The sequence below is a fragment of the Ictalurus punctatus genome, chromosome 14 (genome assembly GCF_001660625.3).
Source record: "Ictalurus punctatus breed USDA103 chromosome 14, Coco_2.0, whole genome shotgun sequence".
Taxonomy (NCBI): domain Eukaryota; kingdom Metazoa; phylum Chordata; class Actinopteri; order Siluriformes; family Ictaluridae; genus Ictalurus; species Ictalurus punctatus.
The window spans coordinates 381,123-395,000 of record NC_030429.2 but is presented as its reverse complement, the minus strand read 5'-3'; the positions used below and the strand labels follow the sequence as shown (position 1 = coordinate 395,000).

The window sequence follows — 13,878 nt, the reverse complement described above, 5'->3', positions numbered from 1 at the left end:
TTCATGGTCCTCAAACCATTCCTGAACAAATTTTGCAGTTTTTCAGCACGCATTATCCTGCTGAAAGAAGCCACTGCAATTATGGAATACCGTTGCTTGGTCTGTGTCAAAGTAACATCTACATGAATGCCAGGACCCAAGGTTTCCCAGCAGAACGCACATGAACCTGGCCATCCATATGATGCAAAATAAAATGTGATTCATCAGACCAGACCACCTTATTCCATTGCTCCATGGTCCAGTTCTGATGCTCACGTGCCCATTGTAGGTGCTTTTGGCAGTGGACAGGGGTCAGTATGGACACTCTGACCGGTCTGCAGCTATGCAGCCCCATACACAGCAAGCTGTGGTGCACTGTGTGTTCTCACAACTTTCTATCACAGCCAGCATGACCTTTTTCAGCAAGTTGGGCTACAGGAGCTCTTCTGTGGGACTGAAACAAACGAGTTAGCCTTCGCTCCCCATGCAGATCAATGAGCCTTGGCCACCCATGATCCTGTCACTGGTTCTCCAGTTGTCCTTCCTTGGACCATTTTTGGTAGGTACTAACCACTGCACACCAGGAACACCTCAAAGACCTGTCGCTTTGGAGATGCACTGACCCAGTCATTTAGCCATCACAATTTGGCCCTGGTCAAAGTCACTCAGATCCATACGATTGGCCATTTTTCCTGCTTCCAACATATTAACTTCGAGAACTGACTGTTAACTTGCTGCCTAATATACATCACCCTTTGCCAGATGCCATTGTAATGAGAAAATCAATGTTACTCACTTCATCTGTCAGTGGTTTTAATGTTATGGCTGATTGATGTTATGCTGCATGAAGAGAAGGTGAATTATTTGCCTTTGCCTAAGGGTCCAGGAGTGATTGGCAAGGTTTTTTTTGTTTCGCTTTGTTTTTTAAACGGCCATATTTCTATAGCCCAGTGGTCCAGATTGGGCCATAAACATGTTATTAACTTGTGAGTTGCTGAGTTATTTGCCATGAGTTCACATGTCTGATTTATTTTTGCAGATTTCAAGTTATTACACCAAAGCAGACCAGCAGCTGCTCCAACTTACGCCACTGGCCGAGCAGTGGACGTAAGTACAGAAAACCGTTACTGGACACAGCAGGTGCATTCTCTCTTGTTCCAGTGTGGGGAATGGAGGAGGGCAGAAAGCCTGCAACACCACAGGGTGGGCAGCCAATCTAGGCACTTTAGGAATATAATCTGGCATAGGATACAGTAAGGCCTTGGCTAATCCAGGGGCAAAGTCAAGGCAGGAAGGGGCAACAGAGAGAGCTTGTAGATCACCTACTCACTTGAGAGATGTCAGGGCCAGCAAAAGAGCTACCTTTAGAGTCAGAAGCTTCTAAGACGCTGACTCTAAGGGCTCAAATGGGGCCCCTGACAGACCTACCAGATCCACAGAAAGGTCCCAGGAAGGTATGCCTGGCCTGCAGATGGGCCTCAGCCGCCTGACACCATGCATGAACCTCGAAGTTAGAGGATGTTGCCCCACAGAGGTTCCATCAACAGGGGCATGGCTGGCCGAAATGCGGCCATGTAAACCCTGATTGTAGAAGGAGCCCACCCCACTGAGAAATGTTCTTGTTAGAACTCCAGGACTGTAGCTATTGCACAGTTCACTGGGTCTACAGTGGATCCCTGTGGATGGGAATCTCCCAAGGAGTGCCATCTAGCAGGGCTAGAACTTGTGGGAACAGAGCGATGGGGGGGGGGGGGGGGGGGGGGCGTACAGATGTGACCTTGGCCAAATGTGCACCATGGCGTCCAGCCCTAACTGTGCAGGAGGAGTGAGGGTGAACCACAGCGGGCCGTGTGTTGTCTCCTCAGAGGCAAACACATGCAGTCCCGCTTGGCCAAACTTCGCCACCAATTCCCCTGCCTCAACAGGATGTGTGCCCCCATATTCCCAGAATGTACATTGCACTCACTGACAAACTTTCCTTCTGCCCAGAGAACAATTAGTTGCGCCTGCCTGAACAGGGGGCACGGACATAATCCTCCCTGGTGGTCAATATATGAGACCGGTGTGTTGTCTGTAAACACATGGTGACCTCTCAATTGAGGAAGAAGGAATTTCAGTTATAGAAATATGGCCCACATTTCTAGGCAATTTATATGCCGCTCCAGATGAGGGCAGCACCAGAGACCGTGAGCTGGACAGCTCTAAGACTGCGCTCCAGCCCGTGAGGGAGGTGTCTGTCATTACCTTCTTGCACTAAGGAGACATCCCTAGAGTGTGACCCAAGGCTAGAATCCGGGGACACTCAACCTTGGACAAAACCCCCAACTTCTCAGCCACCACTGAACGGTCTCCTGTGCAATAGGCCCATAAGCACCAATAGTCTCCCAAGATCCAACTTTATCTTGCTCAATGTTGATAGGATTGACCCTACGCATGTTGGGGATAGAAATGCCCTCATCATAGTAGAATCCTTATAACCCCCAGAAAAGTTGTCCACTGCACTGGGGAAAGCATATTTTTCTGAGGTTCCACCCAAGCCCCAAGCTCTTCATGTGGGCGAGAACAACATCTCAATGTTGAACTGCCAGTTTCCTGGATCGTGCTAGAATTAACCAGTCGTCCAGGTAGTTTAGTACACAGATGCCCTGGAGTCACAGTGGAGCCAGAGTGACATCCATGCACTTTGTGAAGGTGCGAGGGGATAAAGCTAGCAATATTTCTATGTGGAAATATGCACCTTTTAGCTCTATCGTCACAAACCAGTCCTCAAACTGAATCTGTGGAATGTTAAGTTTGGGCATCAGCATCTTGAACCTGTATGTCTGAAGAGTACAGTTCAGATGACGCAGATCTAAAACTGGCCGCATACTCCTATTTTTTGAGGACCAGGAAATAACGGCTGTAAAAACCTCCCTCCCTCAGGGAATGGGGTACATGTTCTATGGCCCCATTGTCCAAGAGGGATCTTACTTCCTGTGCTTGCGCCGGGCTCTGGTCTGTGCTGACTACTGTGGTGAGCACACCTCTGAACCGGTGGGGGCGAGCTATAAAATGGATCCGGGAAACCTTTTCTACAGAAGACAGAACCCATGGAGACACATTTTGCAGTAGTTTCCATGCTGCCAGATGGTCTTTTAGTGACATTAACTAGTCCACATTCTATTGGAGAGAAAGCATCACATTTTAGTTGCCCTGTGACAGCTTGCTGACCACAGAACACTGAAAACTTGGGACCGTTTTGGTTAGACGAGGCCCTACAGTAGCACTGAGGGCTAACTGCCCTAACAACCTCATGTCCCCTGATACGTCCCTCCACGGCCCCTCAGGACCGCTCTTCTTTGCCTGCTTGGCCTTTATGACCATTCTCAGATCAGGCCTAGTAGCAGGCCACGACCGTGGCTGCCCGGTTCCCCTTGTTGTCTGCGGGGGTTGGCGGGCTGCCATACTCGCCTTCTGGGTCTCCCTCGCACTAGTGCTGGCCCGGGCTCCACTCTTGGATGCCCGGGTGAACTCGAGACAACAGGGAAGGAACTGGCTGAATGCTGCCATATGTTGAGCTCACTCAGCAGGTCTGCTTGGTAGGCCTGCAACACTGTCATTGTCTGCAGTGACCCTCAAGCAAGACTACTACTGCATAGGCCTTGCCCACCAATGCCACGGTGGCCTTACACGGTGGCTTGGATGGCAAAGCCGGCCCCCATAATTACCTGCCAACGATGGAGAGAGGTAGCTCGCAAGCACCTCCTCCACCTTCAGCATAACTAAATAGCCATGCCGTTCATTCCCCACAATGGCTGAATAATCCAACATCGTGGGATTATAAATACGGCTTATACGTGGTTTTCCCCCCAGAAGCCTGATATTTTGTCATACACTTCTGGAAGAAAGGGGAGTTTCTGCAGTGTGAGGGATTTACTTTCATTGGGGAGAAAAAGGCTCATCCAGCCTTAGTAATCACTTCAAACAGCTCTTTATACTCTGCTCTCAGTTTTTAGCACATCCTTCTGGTTCCTCGGAGTCAGAGAGGAATTATTACTATTATTTTTGGGTGTGTGTTTTTTCTCCCCCTTTTGGCTTTCCATTGCGGAAGGAGGAGTCGCGACGTGAGCTCCAAAATCCAGCGGAGAGCCGAACCCAGAAGACAGAGCAAGAGATAGAGCAGCGCTCGTCTCCGGCTCCTCTTCTAGATCCATAAGAGATCCCCCAAACCTGAGATGGCTAGCTGCCTCGGCAGCGGCTGGCCCAGATCGCGAGGCTCTGAAACCCAACTCGCTTCGGCTTCCGCCTATAAGAGCGCGAGTCGCGAGCCGAGCTGCTTAATGTAGACATTACCATGCGCAGCCTCTCGAGGCTGCCATCGCATGCTACATCACTAGACACTTCACCCAGAAAGTGTGCACTATTCCCCGTGATGAAACGGGAGCAAGCCGTAACACACTTCCTGAATTCTCTTACTCATATTTTTCTCTGTCGCTCATTCCTTTTTTTCTTCTCTTTTTTTTAGAGGGATAGAAAAGTTCTGAGATTTTGAGAAAAGATAGCAATTAAATGAAGCGTCTTTTTGTTTCTTTACACAGACAACTGACATGCAGTGTTTGCTGAAGATAATAAAGGCTGATGGCACGGTTCACAGGTGCCATATTTATATCACTTAATTACCACGTCACCTGATCATGGCAGGCCTATAAATAGGCATGATTTTACACAAGCTTCAGATGCCGGTCGCGCGACAGGCGCTCCCCATAGTGTTATGCTAAACGCAATGTCGAAGTTCCCTTTGAAAGGGAACTGTATTGTGTGTTTTCTCAGGTTGCCTTTGTTTTATGTATGATTTCGTTTGAAGATCTAAATGTATTTAGTATGAGAAATACACAAAAACAGAAGAAATCAGGATGGGGTAAATACTTTTTCACAGCACTGTGTTCTACATATGAAACTAAAACATAAAATCCATGGAGCTAATAAATCTGATTATTGAGGTACTTCTGAAACCCAAGATCAGTATAAAAAAGACAGAACAACCAACCCAGAAACAGAATCACTGAATACATATGAAAACTTCCCAATGAAACAGGAAAGGAACTATACAGAACAAACTAGACGAATGAAACCAATGATTGCGGAAAGGGTGGTGTAAGAAATTCACAAATGGGAGCAAACAATTCTCTAATAAAAAAAACTGCATGTGTTAAAAATAAAGTTAGCAAAAGCTCAACTGAAATAACCAAAAGTAATATAGAAAGTAGTGAGACGTTATGTCTCACTTGTATGCTGTATGTAGCTGAGTACATTACACAGACTCACCTGTATGTGTACATATGGTGCAGATTTAGGGGTCCAGGTACACTTCATGCCACTGTTGTTCCAATAACACCCAGCTGAGACACAGGCTGTGCACCTAAATATTAAATAGACATTAAACTATACCAGACTCCATACCATGACTCTTGGTGTCATCCAGAATATGATATATACGGTGTCATCAAATATCTATTATATAGGCCAATAACATGTTAAAGTGACAGATGGTTGGTTACAGATATTTGGTTTTTAATAATGGATCTTCTTACTGAGCATCTGATTGTGTATTCTCTGTGATATTTGGGCAGCTCCTCAGTGTCAGGCTGTCTGTGAAGATCTGATCACTAATATTGACTGTCACTGTGACTTTGAGTCCTGGAGAAGTAGAGCAGAGTTACATATTGTTGGGCAAAATGAATTCATTAAAAAAAAAGAAGTTTTTTTTTTACTTAGCCTATAAAATGTGATATGACCCACACAATTCTGAAGAATACTGTGAAAATACTGACTATCAGAAGACAGGTCCTTTTCAGGGAAATTGCAGGAGCAGCTGGGAAAATGTGCAACTGGGCTAGTACACAGATCCACACTTCCTGCCTTGAATGTACATGTTAAAGGAAGACTTTCTGTGGCCTCCAGGTGCAGGTATACAGTCAGACTGATCTGAGAGTGGACAACAATTAATAACATTAAAAAGAAACAAATACTGTACATTTCCATAAAAAGATAAGAGGTTTTTCATATTTCATTCAATAACATTTACCTCTCCAGGGATCAAAGAAATAACCTGAAAGGAAATCAGCTCCTTCTGAAAAGAATCTTTAGCAATGGAGATCCAAGATGGTGCTGTACACTCCTTCTGCAAACAGCATCTAGAGTGAACAAAAATGAGGGGACAAAAAGAAATGCCTAATGTCAGAGGGCTGCTTTGTTGAACACATAACCACTAAAACCCGTGGATAACACGAATAAGCAAGTGGTTTGAGAAGTCTGGTCATGTTCTGAAGGAATATATATATCAGAACTCACAGTATGTTTTCTCTCACAGTGTGATGGATTTCCCCTCACGCTGTGTGCCGGAGCATGTGTCGAGTATGAACTGCCCGAAGCGCAACAGCATGCAGTTCCGGGTCAACAGTGATTTTGTTTACTTTTGACAATTGTGGGTTTTTTTGTTTGTTTCTGTCCTGTCTCCGCCCTTGTTATGCATTGGTTCCTCCCTAATGTCTCAGCTGTTATTGTTTCCACCTTTGGTTACATTTATCATTTAAACCCCTCATGTTTCTTTGTTCAGTGCAAAGTATTGTGTGTTTCTGTGTGTTTTTCACCTGACCCATACCGAGCCCTTGATCCTAGTTCCTCGTTAAAGGGATTTTGTCCTGTTTTGTCCTCGTATTTCTCGATTTTTGTCTAAGCCCTGTTTATGCCCTTTTGCCAATTTGACTCCTCACTTGCTTTTTGACTATGTTTTTGCCTTTCGATTTGGAATTGTCGTGCACAGTAGATTAGTGGTTAGCAGGGCTCTACAGTGCGACAATTTCAGTAGCATTTGCAATTTTGTGCGACTGTGGAAAAATATATAGACATTGCGAGTGACCTGTTTAAAGTTGAATAATAAAATCAGAATAAAAACTACAACTCCAAAATGCATCTACACCGTGCAACAATTTTCAGACTGCTTTTCATCACCTCAGTCAAACGAACAAAGAAGCCATTATGATGACAAGAGTAACACTGAACATCATTTGCTTCTCTCAACTTGCTGATCTCATAAACCGCCATCTTTTATTGACACAATATTATCAGCAGACATGGCAACAATTTACTGGGGGACCAATCTAAAAGGAACAACTGATGAACAAAAAATAATAAAATCTAAAGACAGAAAATGTGCTTAGTTATAAATAAATCAGTTAATATAAAAAATAGATATTATAATTAATACATAAAATATAAATAAAATGACAAATGAAATGTTTAATTACTATGGGTTGCATTTAATATCAGTTTGACATTAAGCTTAGTAAGCTATTTCCTTAGAAGGCTATTAGCCTTCATTTTTGTGTTAGTTACTTTTAATTAGGACTCTTTATTGTTTAAGATATTTAAAAATAAATATTTTATGCTTGTTTATTTATCAATTACCCAACAGTATTTCTCATTGCTATTATTTTAATTCAAATAACAGTGACCATGAGCAGAGAGCTTACATTTAACTGTTTATGACCTCCTGATTAAAGCTTAAACGAAAAAAGATTGGCATCTCGATCGGTATCAGCTGTAAAAATCCTGATCGGAGCATCCCTAATGAACACCATTAACCTAAAGCGCTTTGCATCTGACGGGTAAATTAACTCATCCAATCACATCCTATATGAGATTATTCAGATATATACACAATATACACAGAGCGGTTCGAGAACTGACTCCAGCCCAGAACCATGACAGTGGAAAATGTCTAATAGTGTAGCTTTAAATATATTTAAGAGGAGCAGACTTCAAAGAGTGAACACTGAGGTTTTTTGTATTTGTTTACAAGATGAAACAGGTTAATGGTTGTTGTTTTTTTGCATACAGCAAATTAACTGTAAAATTAACTGAAAATATTCAATTTAGTTTATAGAAGGTAAATGAATTTGTCATGGCTCACGCTATGTTCTTAAATTCTGTCATAATTGACCAGCTCAAGTTCTCTCATGCCTACTTGTGTGTTATATTGTAGCACATTAACATTAGCATCTCTAAAAAAAAAACCTGAACTTCAACCGTAAAAATAATTGTTACTGTAGAGACCTGGTTAGCACATTCCCCTACACCTCCTGGGCTGGGGGTTCAATTCCAAAAACGCAGCCCTGTGTGTGTGTGTGCATGTTCTCCCCATGCTGCAGGGATTTCCTCTGGGTACTCCGGTTTCCTGACCAGTCCAAAAACATGCATGGTAGGCTGATTGGCATGTCCAAAGTGTCCGTAGTGTATGCATGGGTGTGTGAATGTGTATGTGATTGTGCCCTGCGATGGATTGGCACCCTGTCCACGGTGTACCCTGCCTTGTGTCTGATGCTCCCTGGGATATTCTCCAGGTTCCCTGCAACCCAGTAGGATAAACGGTATAGAAGATGGATTACTATTAATATTCAAGTAAAGGGCCATCCTGCCCAGGCAGTGTATGTAGTGTATCTCCCCAGTTGTCCATCTCACTCCACTGATCATTAATGAGAGAAATAACCCCTCAAACAGACAGAAAAACAGCCTCTTTTCCACTGTTTGGTTGCATGGTTACCATAGCTGCAATGTGTAGTTCCATGCTGGTGAGAACAATTTTCTGGTGTCTATTGTGCTAATTAAAAAAGCACCAGGAAGTAGCTAAGAAAAACGACAGCAACAAAATGAAGTGACTCGTTCTGTTTATTGCTGATGGAGTGTTTGAAATCTTGTACAGCACATAATATATGCTGTAAATAATTTTAAAAACGAACTGCGCAGTTTAGGTAAAAACTGCATGAATGTACAGATGTTCCTAATAAAGTGGACAGTGAGTGTATTTCAGTCTGTAAGATATGTGCTGTTACTACAGACAATTTCACTGCATCAGGTTGGTGATGCACGAGCATATAAGGCAGTAAGAGCTAACTAATGAAAGAAAGCTGAAAAAAAGGCATTGGTTGCTGGAAGAGTTAATGAACTGAATATAGAACTGAACAATGAACATAAACATTTCATTAGTGAGAGATGTAAAAGAGTTGGTTAGAAGGTTACCTTTTTGTGACCCCACACCATCCACAGAAAGGGTCCATGCTGCCAATGCAGTCTCTTAAAGTGCCATACATACCACACTGAGTCACTGCAAAACGTTTAATCTACAAAATACACACACACACACACACACACACACACACACACACACACACACTTTTAAGCTGTGGCATTAATTGCTATTATTTGTCTTATTGCTATTATGAGTTAACCATTTGTTTAAACTGCTGAAGTGAACTGGCTGATTCTTAACTTTGAGCACTGCCTCTTAAATCATTTGGCATAAATAATGAATAGAGTTGGTCACTTGTCTCAATTTCATCCTAAAAATCCATGTGTGCAGGCACAGCTTTAACTTCAGACCAGCTAAAACTCACCTGATTTCTCAAAGCTATGTAGATGTAATTATGATCCACTGGGTCAAAGTACATTCTGGGAAACACCATCCTGTCATCATCAGATCTGTATAGTACTTTTGCACAGCCAGACCTGTAATCTGTGTCCAGTACAAGCTGTCATATGACACAAAACAAGGCTTGGAATCATTATGTGGAGTTTCAACACAATGCATGGCCTTCACAGCCACTGTAAAGATTTATTTACCAGCTTCTCATATAGAGAGGAAAAGTGTGTACATATCATAGTAGATAGATGTAGACATAGGCAAACTTGTATTAGAATTAATAATAATAAAAATACATGAAGAAAAAGAAAAAGTGTGCTGTTTTCACCGTGTTTATAAATATACTGTTGTTGTACATAACATAAGAAACATTCTTTTTGCATTGTCTTCAATCTTCAAAAACATATCTAGTACATGTGCTTGCACAATAATAGTCTGCAAGTGTTGTCTGGCTGACTGTGTGTACAGGGTTTGGGTGTAGCATTTAACATGAAATATAGAGAGAGAGAGTGAGAGAGAGAGCGAGAGAGAATCAGACCTTTATCAGTTGGCCATTTGCAGTTCCGATGTACAGCACAGTCCAAGACCCTTTACTTTTCGCTGCCACAGATGTCATTGAATTGTGTTTGAATACCACAGCAAGGGGATCTACAACAGCCTCGATATTCTACAGGAACAAGACAAATGGTTATCAGTAGAAACCAGGCTTGGGGAGTAACGGAGTACATGTAACGACGTTACGTAATCAGGATACAAAAAAACAGTTACAGTTATGTCAGGAAACAAATTAATCAGATTACAGGTAAAAAAAAATAATAATAATAATAAATTTTAATGTAATTAAAAAAGGAATACTATTTGGATTTTTTTTTCATTAAAAACCAAAGAAATTAATCTTTTGACATAACACAATATATACGGAGTTGGGAGGGTTACTTTAAAAATGTATTCCATTACACTTACAAATTACTTCAAAATAATGTCATCAGTAATGTAATCCAAGTATCACAATATGAAAGTAATGTAATCTGATTATTTTTGGATTACTTCAAGGCCACATATGCAAATAAAGTCGAGAGAAAAACAATATGATCTAAAATACTTTTATTTAGAGCTTAAAACATGTTCAATATTTGGATTAGTTTTAAGAAAATAAATAAATAATGAATGCAGATTTAAATGCACTGAAAAGGACACACCATTAGCACTATTAGCATCACATAAATGTATATAAATTCGTAAATTCTTTTGAATGTCCATGGAACAAAATAAAATATCAGATGCCATGAGTATACATTCTACCACTTTCTACACATTTGAATGGCCATGTGATACGAGTAATGTGATTACATGAAATTAAAATGACCTTATATGGTCATGGGTGTTGTTTCGACTCATTTATTGTTACAGCTTCATTTATTGTTATTGTCAAGCAACTGTTTAACACTGTACACAACAGCGCTTCATCTTCACTCTGAGAGTAGGATAATGGTTGAGAGGCAGGAATTTAGCCAATAGTTGCGGCAAGTCTTTTATAATCGACCAATCGGTGGGCGAGAAGGCGGGACTTAGGCCCTGTTTACACCAGTGCTTTTTGTTTTTAAAACGTATAACTTTTGCTACAGTTATGTCTGCACTCCGGCCCTCGAAAACGAAGACTTTTGGAAACGTTTTAGTTTGAAAAACAGACCAAAACAAAGACTTCTGAAAACGAAGAAGTGGCCCGCATCAGGGACAATAATCTTTTATTTATTTATTTATTTATTTATTTATTCATTTTTATTTTATTTTAAAAAAAACATTGAACATGTTTTAAGCTCTAAATAAAAGTATTTTAGATTATATTGCTTTTCACTTGACTTTATTTACATATGTGGCCTTGAAGTAATTCAAAAATAATCAGATTACATTACTTTCATATTGTGATACTTGGATTAAGTTACTGATGACATTTTTTAAAGTAATTTGTAAGTGTTATGAAATACATTTTTAAAGTAACCCTCCCAACCCTGGTAATAACATATATAACCTATATAACATATATATGTTGCTTGCATGGAGATTATAAATAGGTCTACGTTAAAATGTTTTAAGTTTTAGAGCAACTATCTAAGTGTTTCAAACCTGTGTTGATCTGGGACAGTCTGGACTGCATCTGATTTCTTCAGGAGGATTCACTGGTCTGCTGGCAGTAATGTTGTAAATAGCCAACACAGTGTTCTCAGGGTGGTCTGGACGCTCTGCAGTGAATATTCCCATCCATAAAAGAGAAGACTCCGACGAGATAAAGGCAGAGGACACAAGTTTCTGGCGAAGTTGGTCATCACAGCAGCGTAAAGTTGCAACTTTCAGAGATCTCGTCATTTCTGTTTTTTTCTGGTTGTTATCCATCTTAAAGAAAACCACTTTTTTTATTTTGCTGGTTAAATTAATGTTGGCGAAGAGGTAGGACTGAAACTGTGAAGATACCTGGAAACCGTTTACCCACTCAACACCAGGAATCTTAATGTAGGCTTCAGTTGTAGCAGAGTCTGATTTAGAAAAAATATCACCATACTGAGTGTAGAGAGTGTTGTACAATACCACACCGGCATCGGTACACATTTTCTTTTCATCATTATTCTCTCTCCCCACCAACATGTATGTGCCATTACTGTCGCCTGGATAATCGACAAGGAACGCAACGGATGATTCGTTCACAAGCGGTCCAACCGGCAAGTTCTCCCTGTAGATAGTTCGTGTTATATCATTTATATCCAGGACCTCGCAGTGTCCGCAGTTCAAAGTGCCGCATGTGATCAGAGTTCCGTTCGCCTCGAAAGGCAACAAGATGTTCACTGCGTTCTGGTCCGTGGTGTTTGATATGACTTTAATCTTCTCCACTTCGAGATCGTGCCGCATTTGGTGGAGCTGAGAATCGGTAACAACAAACACCTTACCGTTTCCCACAGCAAAGTGTCTGATCACATCGTTAAAGTTGTACTCAGACGTGCAAATTGCTCCTTTAAAGAGAATAAATATCCCGAGTAAAACAGTCCTCATGGTGTCCGTACACGTGGGGGCTGAATCCCGGAGCCTTCAGCCTTTTAGACAGATGAACTCTGGAGCCTGTGTCTGCTCACTGAAAGTGAACAAAAGTGACGGCTTCCGCGTAAAGAATGTTTGCAACACATCCTGTCACCAGCTGAAAGCCGCACAGCTGTTAAAATGCACAGCTGTAATGTGTCAATCGCTTTTTATTTATAGGCTAGATAAAGATGGTTATCTGACCGCATTGTTGATCACTGATCAACTTCAGCACCTTCAGTACCATCAGGTAATTTAGATTTATGCCACTGATATGAAACTTTTAGATTAAAACTGGATTGTTCATGGTTTAGTGCTGCGCCCCAGTGGTGTTATTCACACACAAAGGGGACTGGTGAATTCAGGTGTATTAGAATAGCAGATAAACTGAATAATTTGCAGTGGAAATGCTCTCCGTTTGTCTGTATGGAGTTGTGAATGAGGACTTTATGAATATTAACATTTGATGAACACCTGGTATAAATGGTGGGACTCTGCACCACTGCCCCTGTGGACGAGCCGCCACTGTTTGCACTGATCCAGTTTTAATTATTCTGATATATCCACCACCCAAGTCCTTACAAATCTTCTTCTCTGAGTTTAATGAACTAATCACACTATAGCTTGAACCATCTGTTGTAAAATACTCCAGTTTGAGGATCTAAATGTTCATATGGATTCTCCACACCAGCCTGTGCCTGTACAGTAGTGTTTTGATTTGCATCAATATGTGAACTTCCCTGATCATATTCATGGGCATACACTCTGTACTAGTGGCCTGGACATTGATCACAAATTCAATGATGTTCCCTTACTGAAACAGTGCATCTTATCATCCATTAGCACCTCTTCATTCTGCAATTCTCTTGATCTTCATATTTTTCTAGCTACTTCACTCTCTAATATTGACCTAATTCTGAACTTCAGCACTCTCATTTCTAACACTCAATACACACTGTTAACCCTTACTGTAGTTTGTACGGTAAACAACTGTAAAAATGGCCAGTAAATTACTGTATATATAATTATACACTATTTAACTGAAATATGCATTGCATCATGGGTGATGTCTGTGACAAACTTATTAATTACAGTAAATTATTTTTATCAATTGATCACAGTAACTAATAGGAGTAAGTTACTGTAATTGGAATATATCTATATAATACATTTTTTTTTAAAGCTGTGAAACACGTCTATTCTCTGTGTAGTGGACCTGACACATTAAAACACACACTGTCACAGAGTGGCACAGTATTAACACACAGATTCTTTCTTATCTCCTTTCAGAAGAAATCACCTTTTGAAGTGTTTCTCCCCACTTTTACGTCGGTCTCCTCCTCAGCGTTAACGCCCTTTCACACTGAGCTTGTTAT

At 41.2% G+C, this 13,878-nt stretch overlaps 1 protein-coding gene across 2 annotated transcripts in view; it reads right to left on the bottom strand.

The window, feature by feature from the left end:
* The window catches only part of LOC128628801 (plexin-C1), a 15,564-nt gene extending 2,836 nt beyond the window's left edge, over positions 1–12,728 (bottom strand). The window contains exons 1-8 of one of the 2 annotated variants that reach the window (XM_053685647.1): positions 11,561–12,728; positions 9,975–10,103; positions 9,411–9,545; positions 9,037–9,137; positions 6,044–6,152; positions 5,790–5,943; positions 5,550–5,655; positions 5,284–5,377 (exon numbers count right to left, since the gene is read on the bottom strand). In XM_053685647.1, coding sequence (XP_053541622.1) covers positions 5,284–5,377; positions 5,550–5,655; positions 5,790–5,943; positions 6,044–6,152; positions 9,037–9,137; positions 9,411–9,545; positions 9,975–10,103; positions 11,561–12,478 — 1,746 coding nt within the window. In that variant the 5' untranslated portion in view covers positions 12,479–12,728. The remainder of the gene's footprint in view (positions 1–5,283; positions 5,378–5,549; positions 5,656–5,789; positions 5,944–6,043; positions 6,153–9,036; positions 9,138–9,410; positions 9,546–9,974; positions 10,104–11,560) is intronic. The other variant, XM_053685646.1, reaches the window with a different exon arrangement.
* Positions 12,729–13,878: the final 1,150 nt, after the last annotated feature.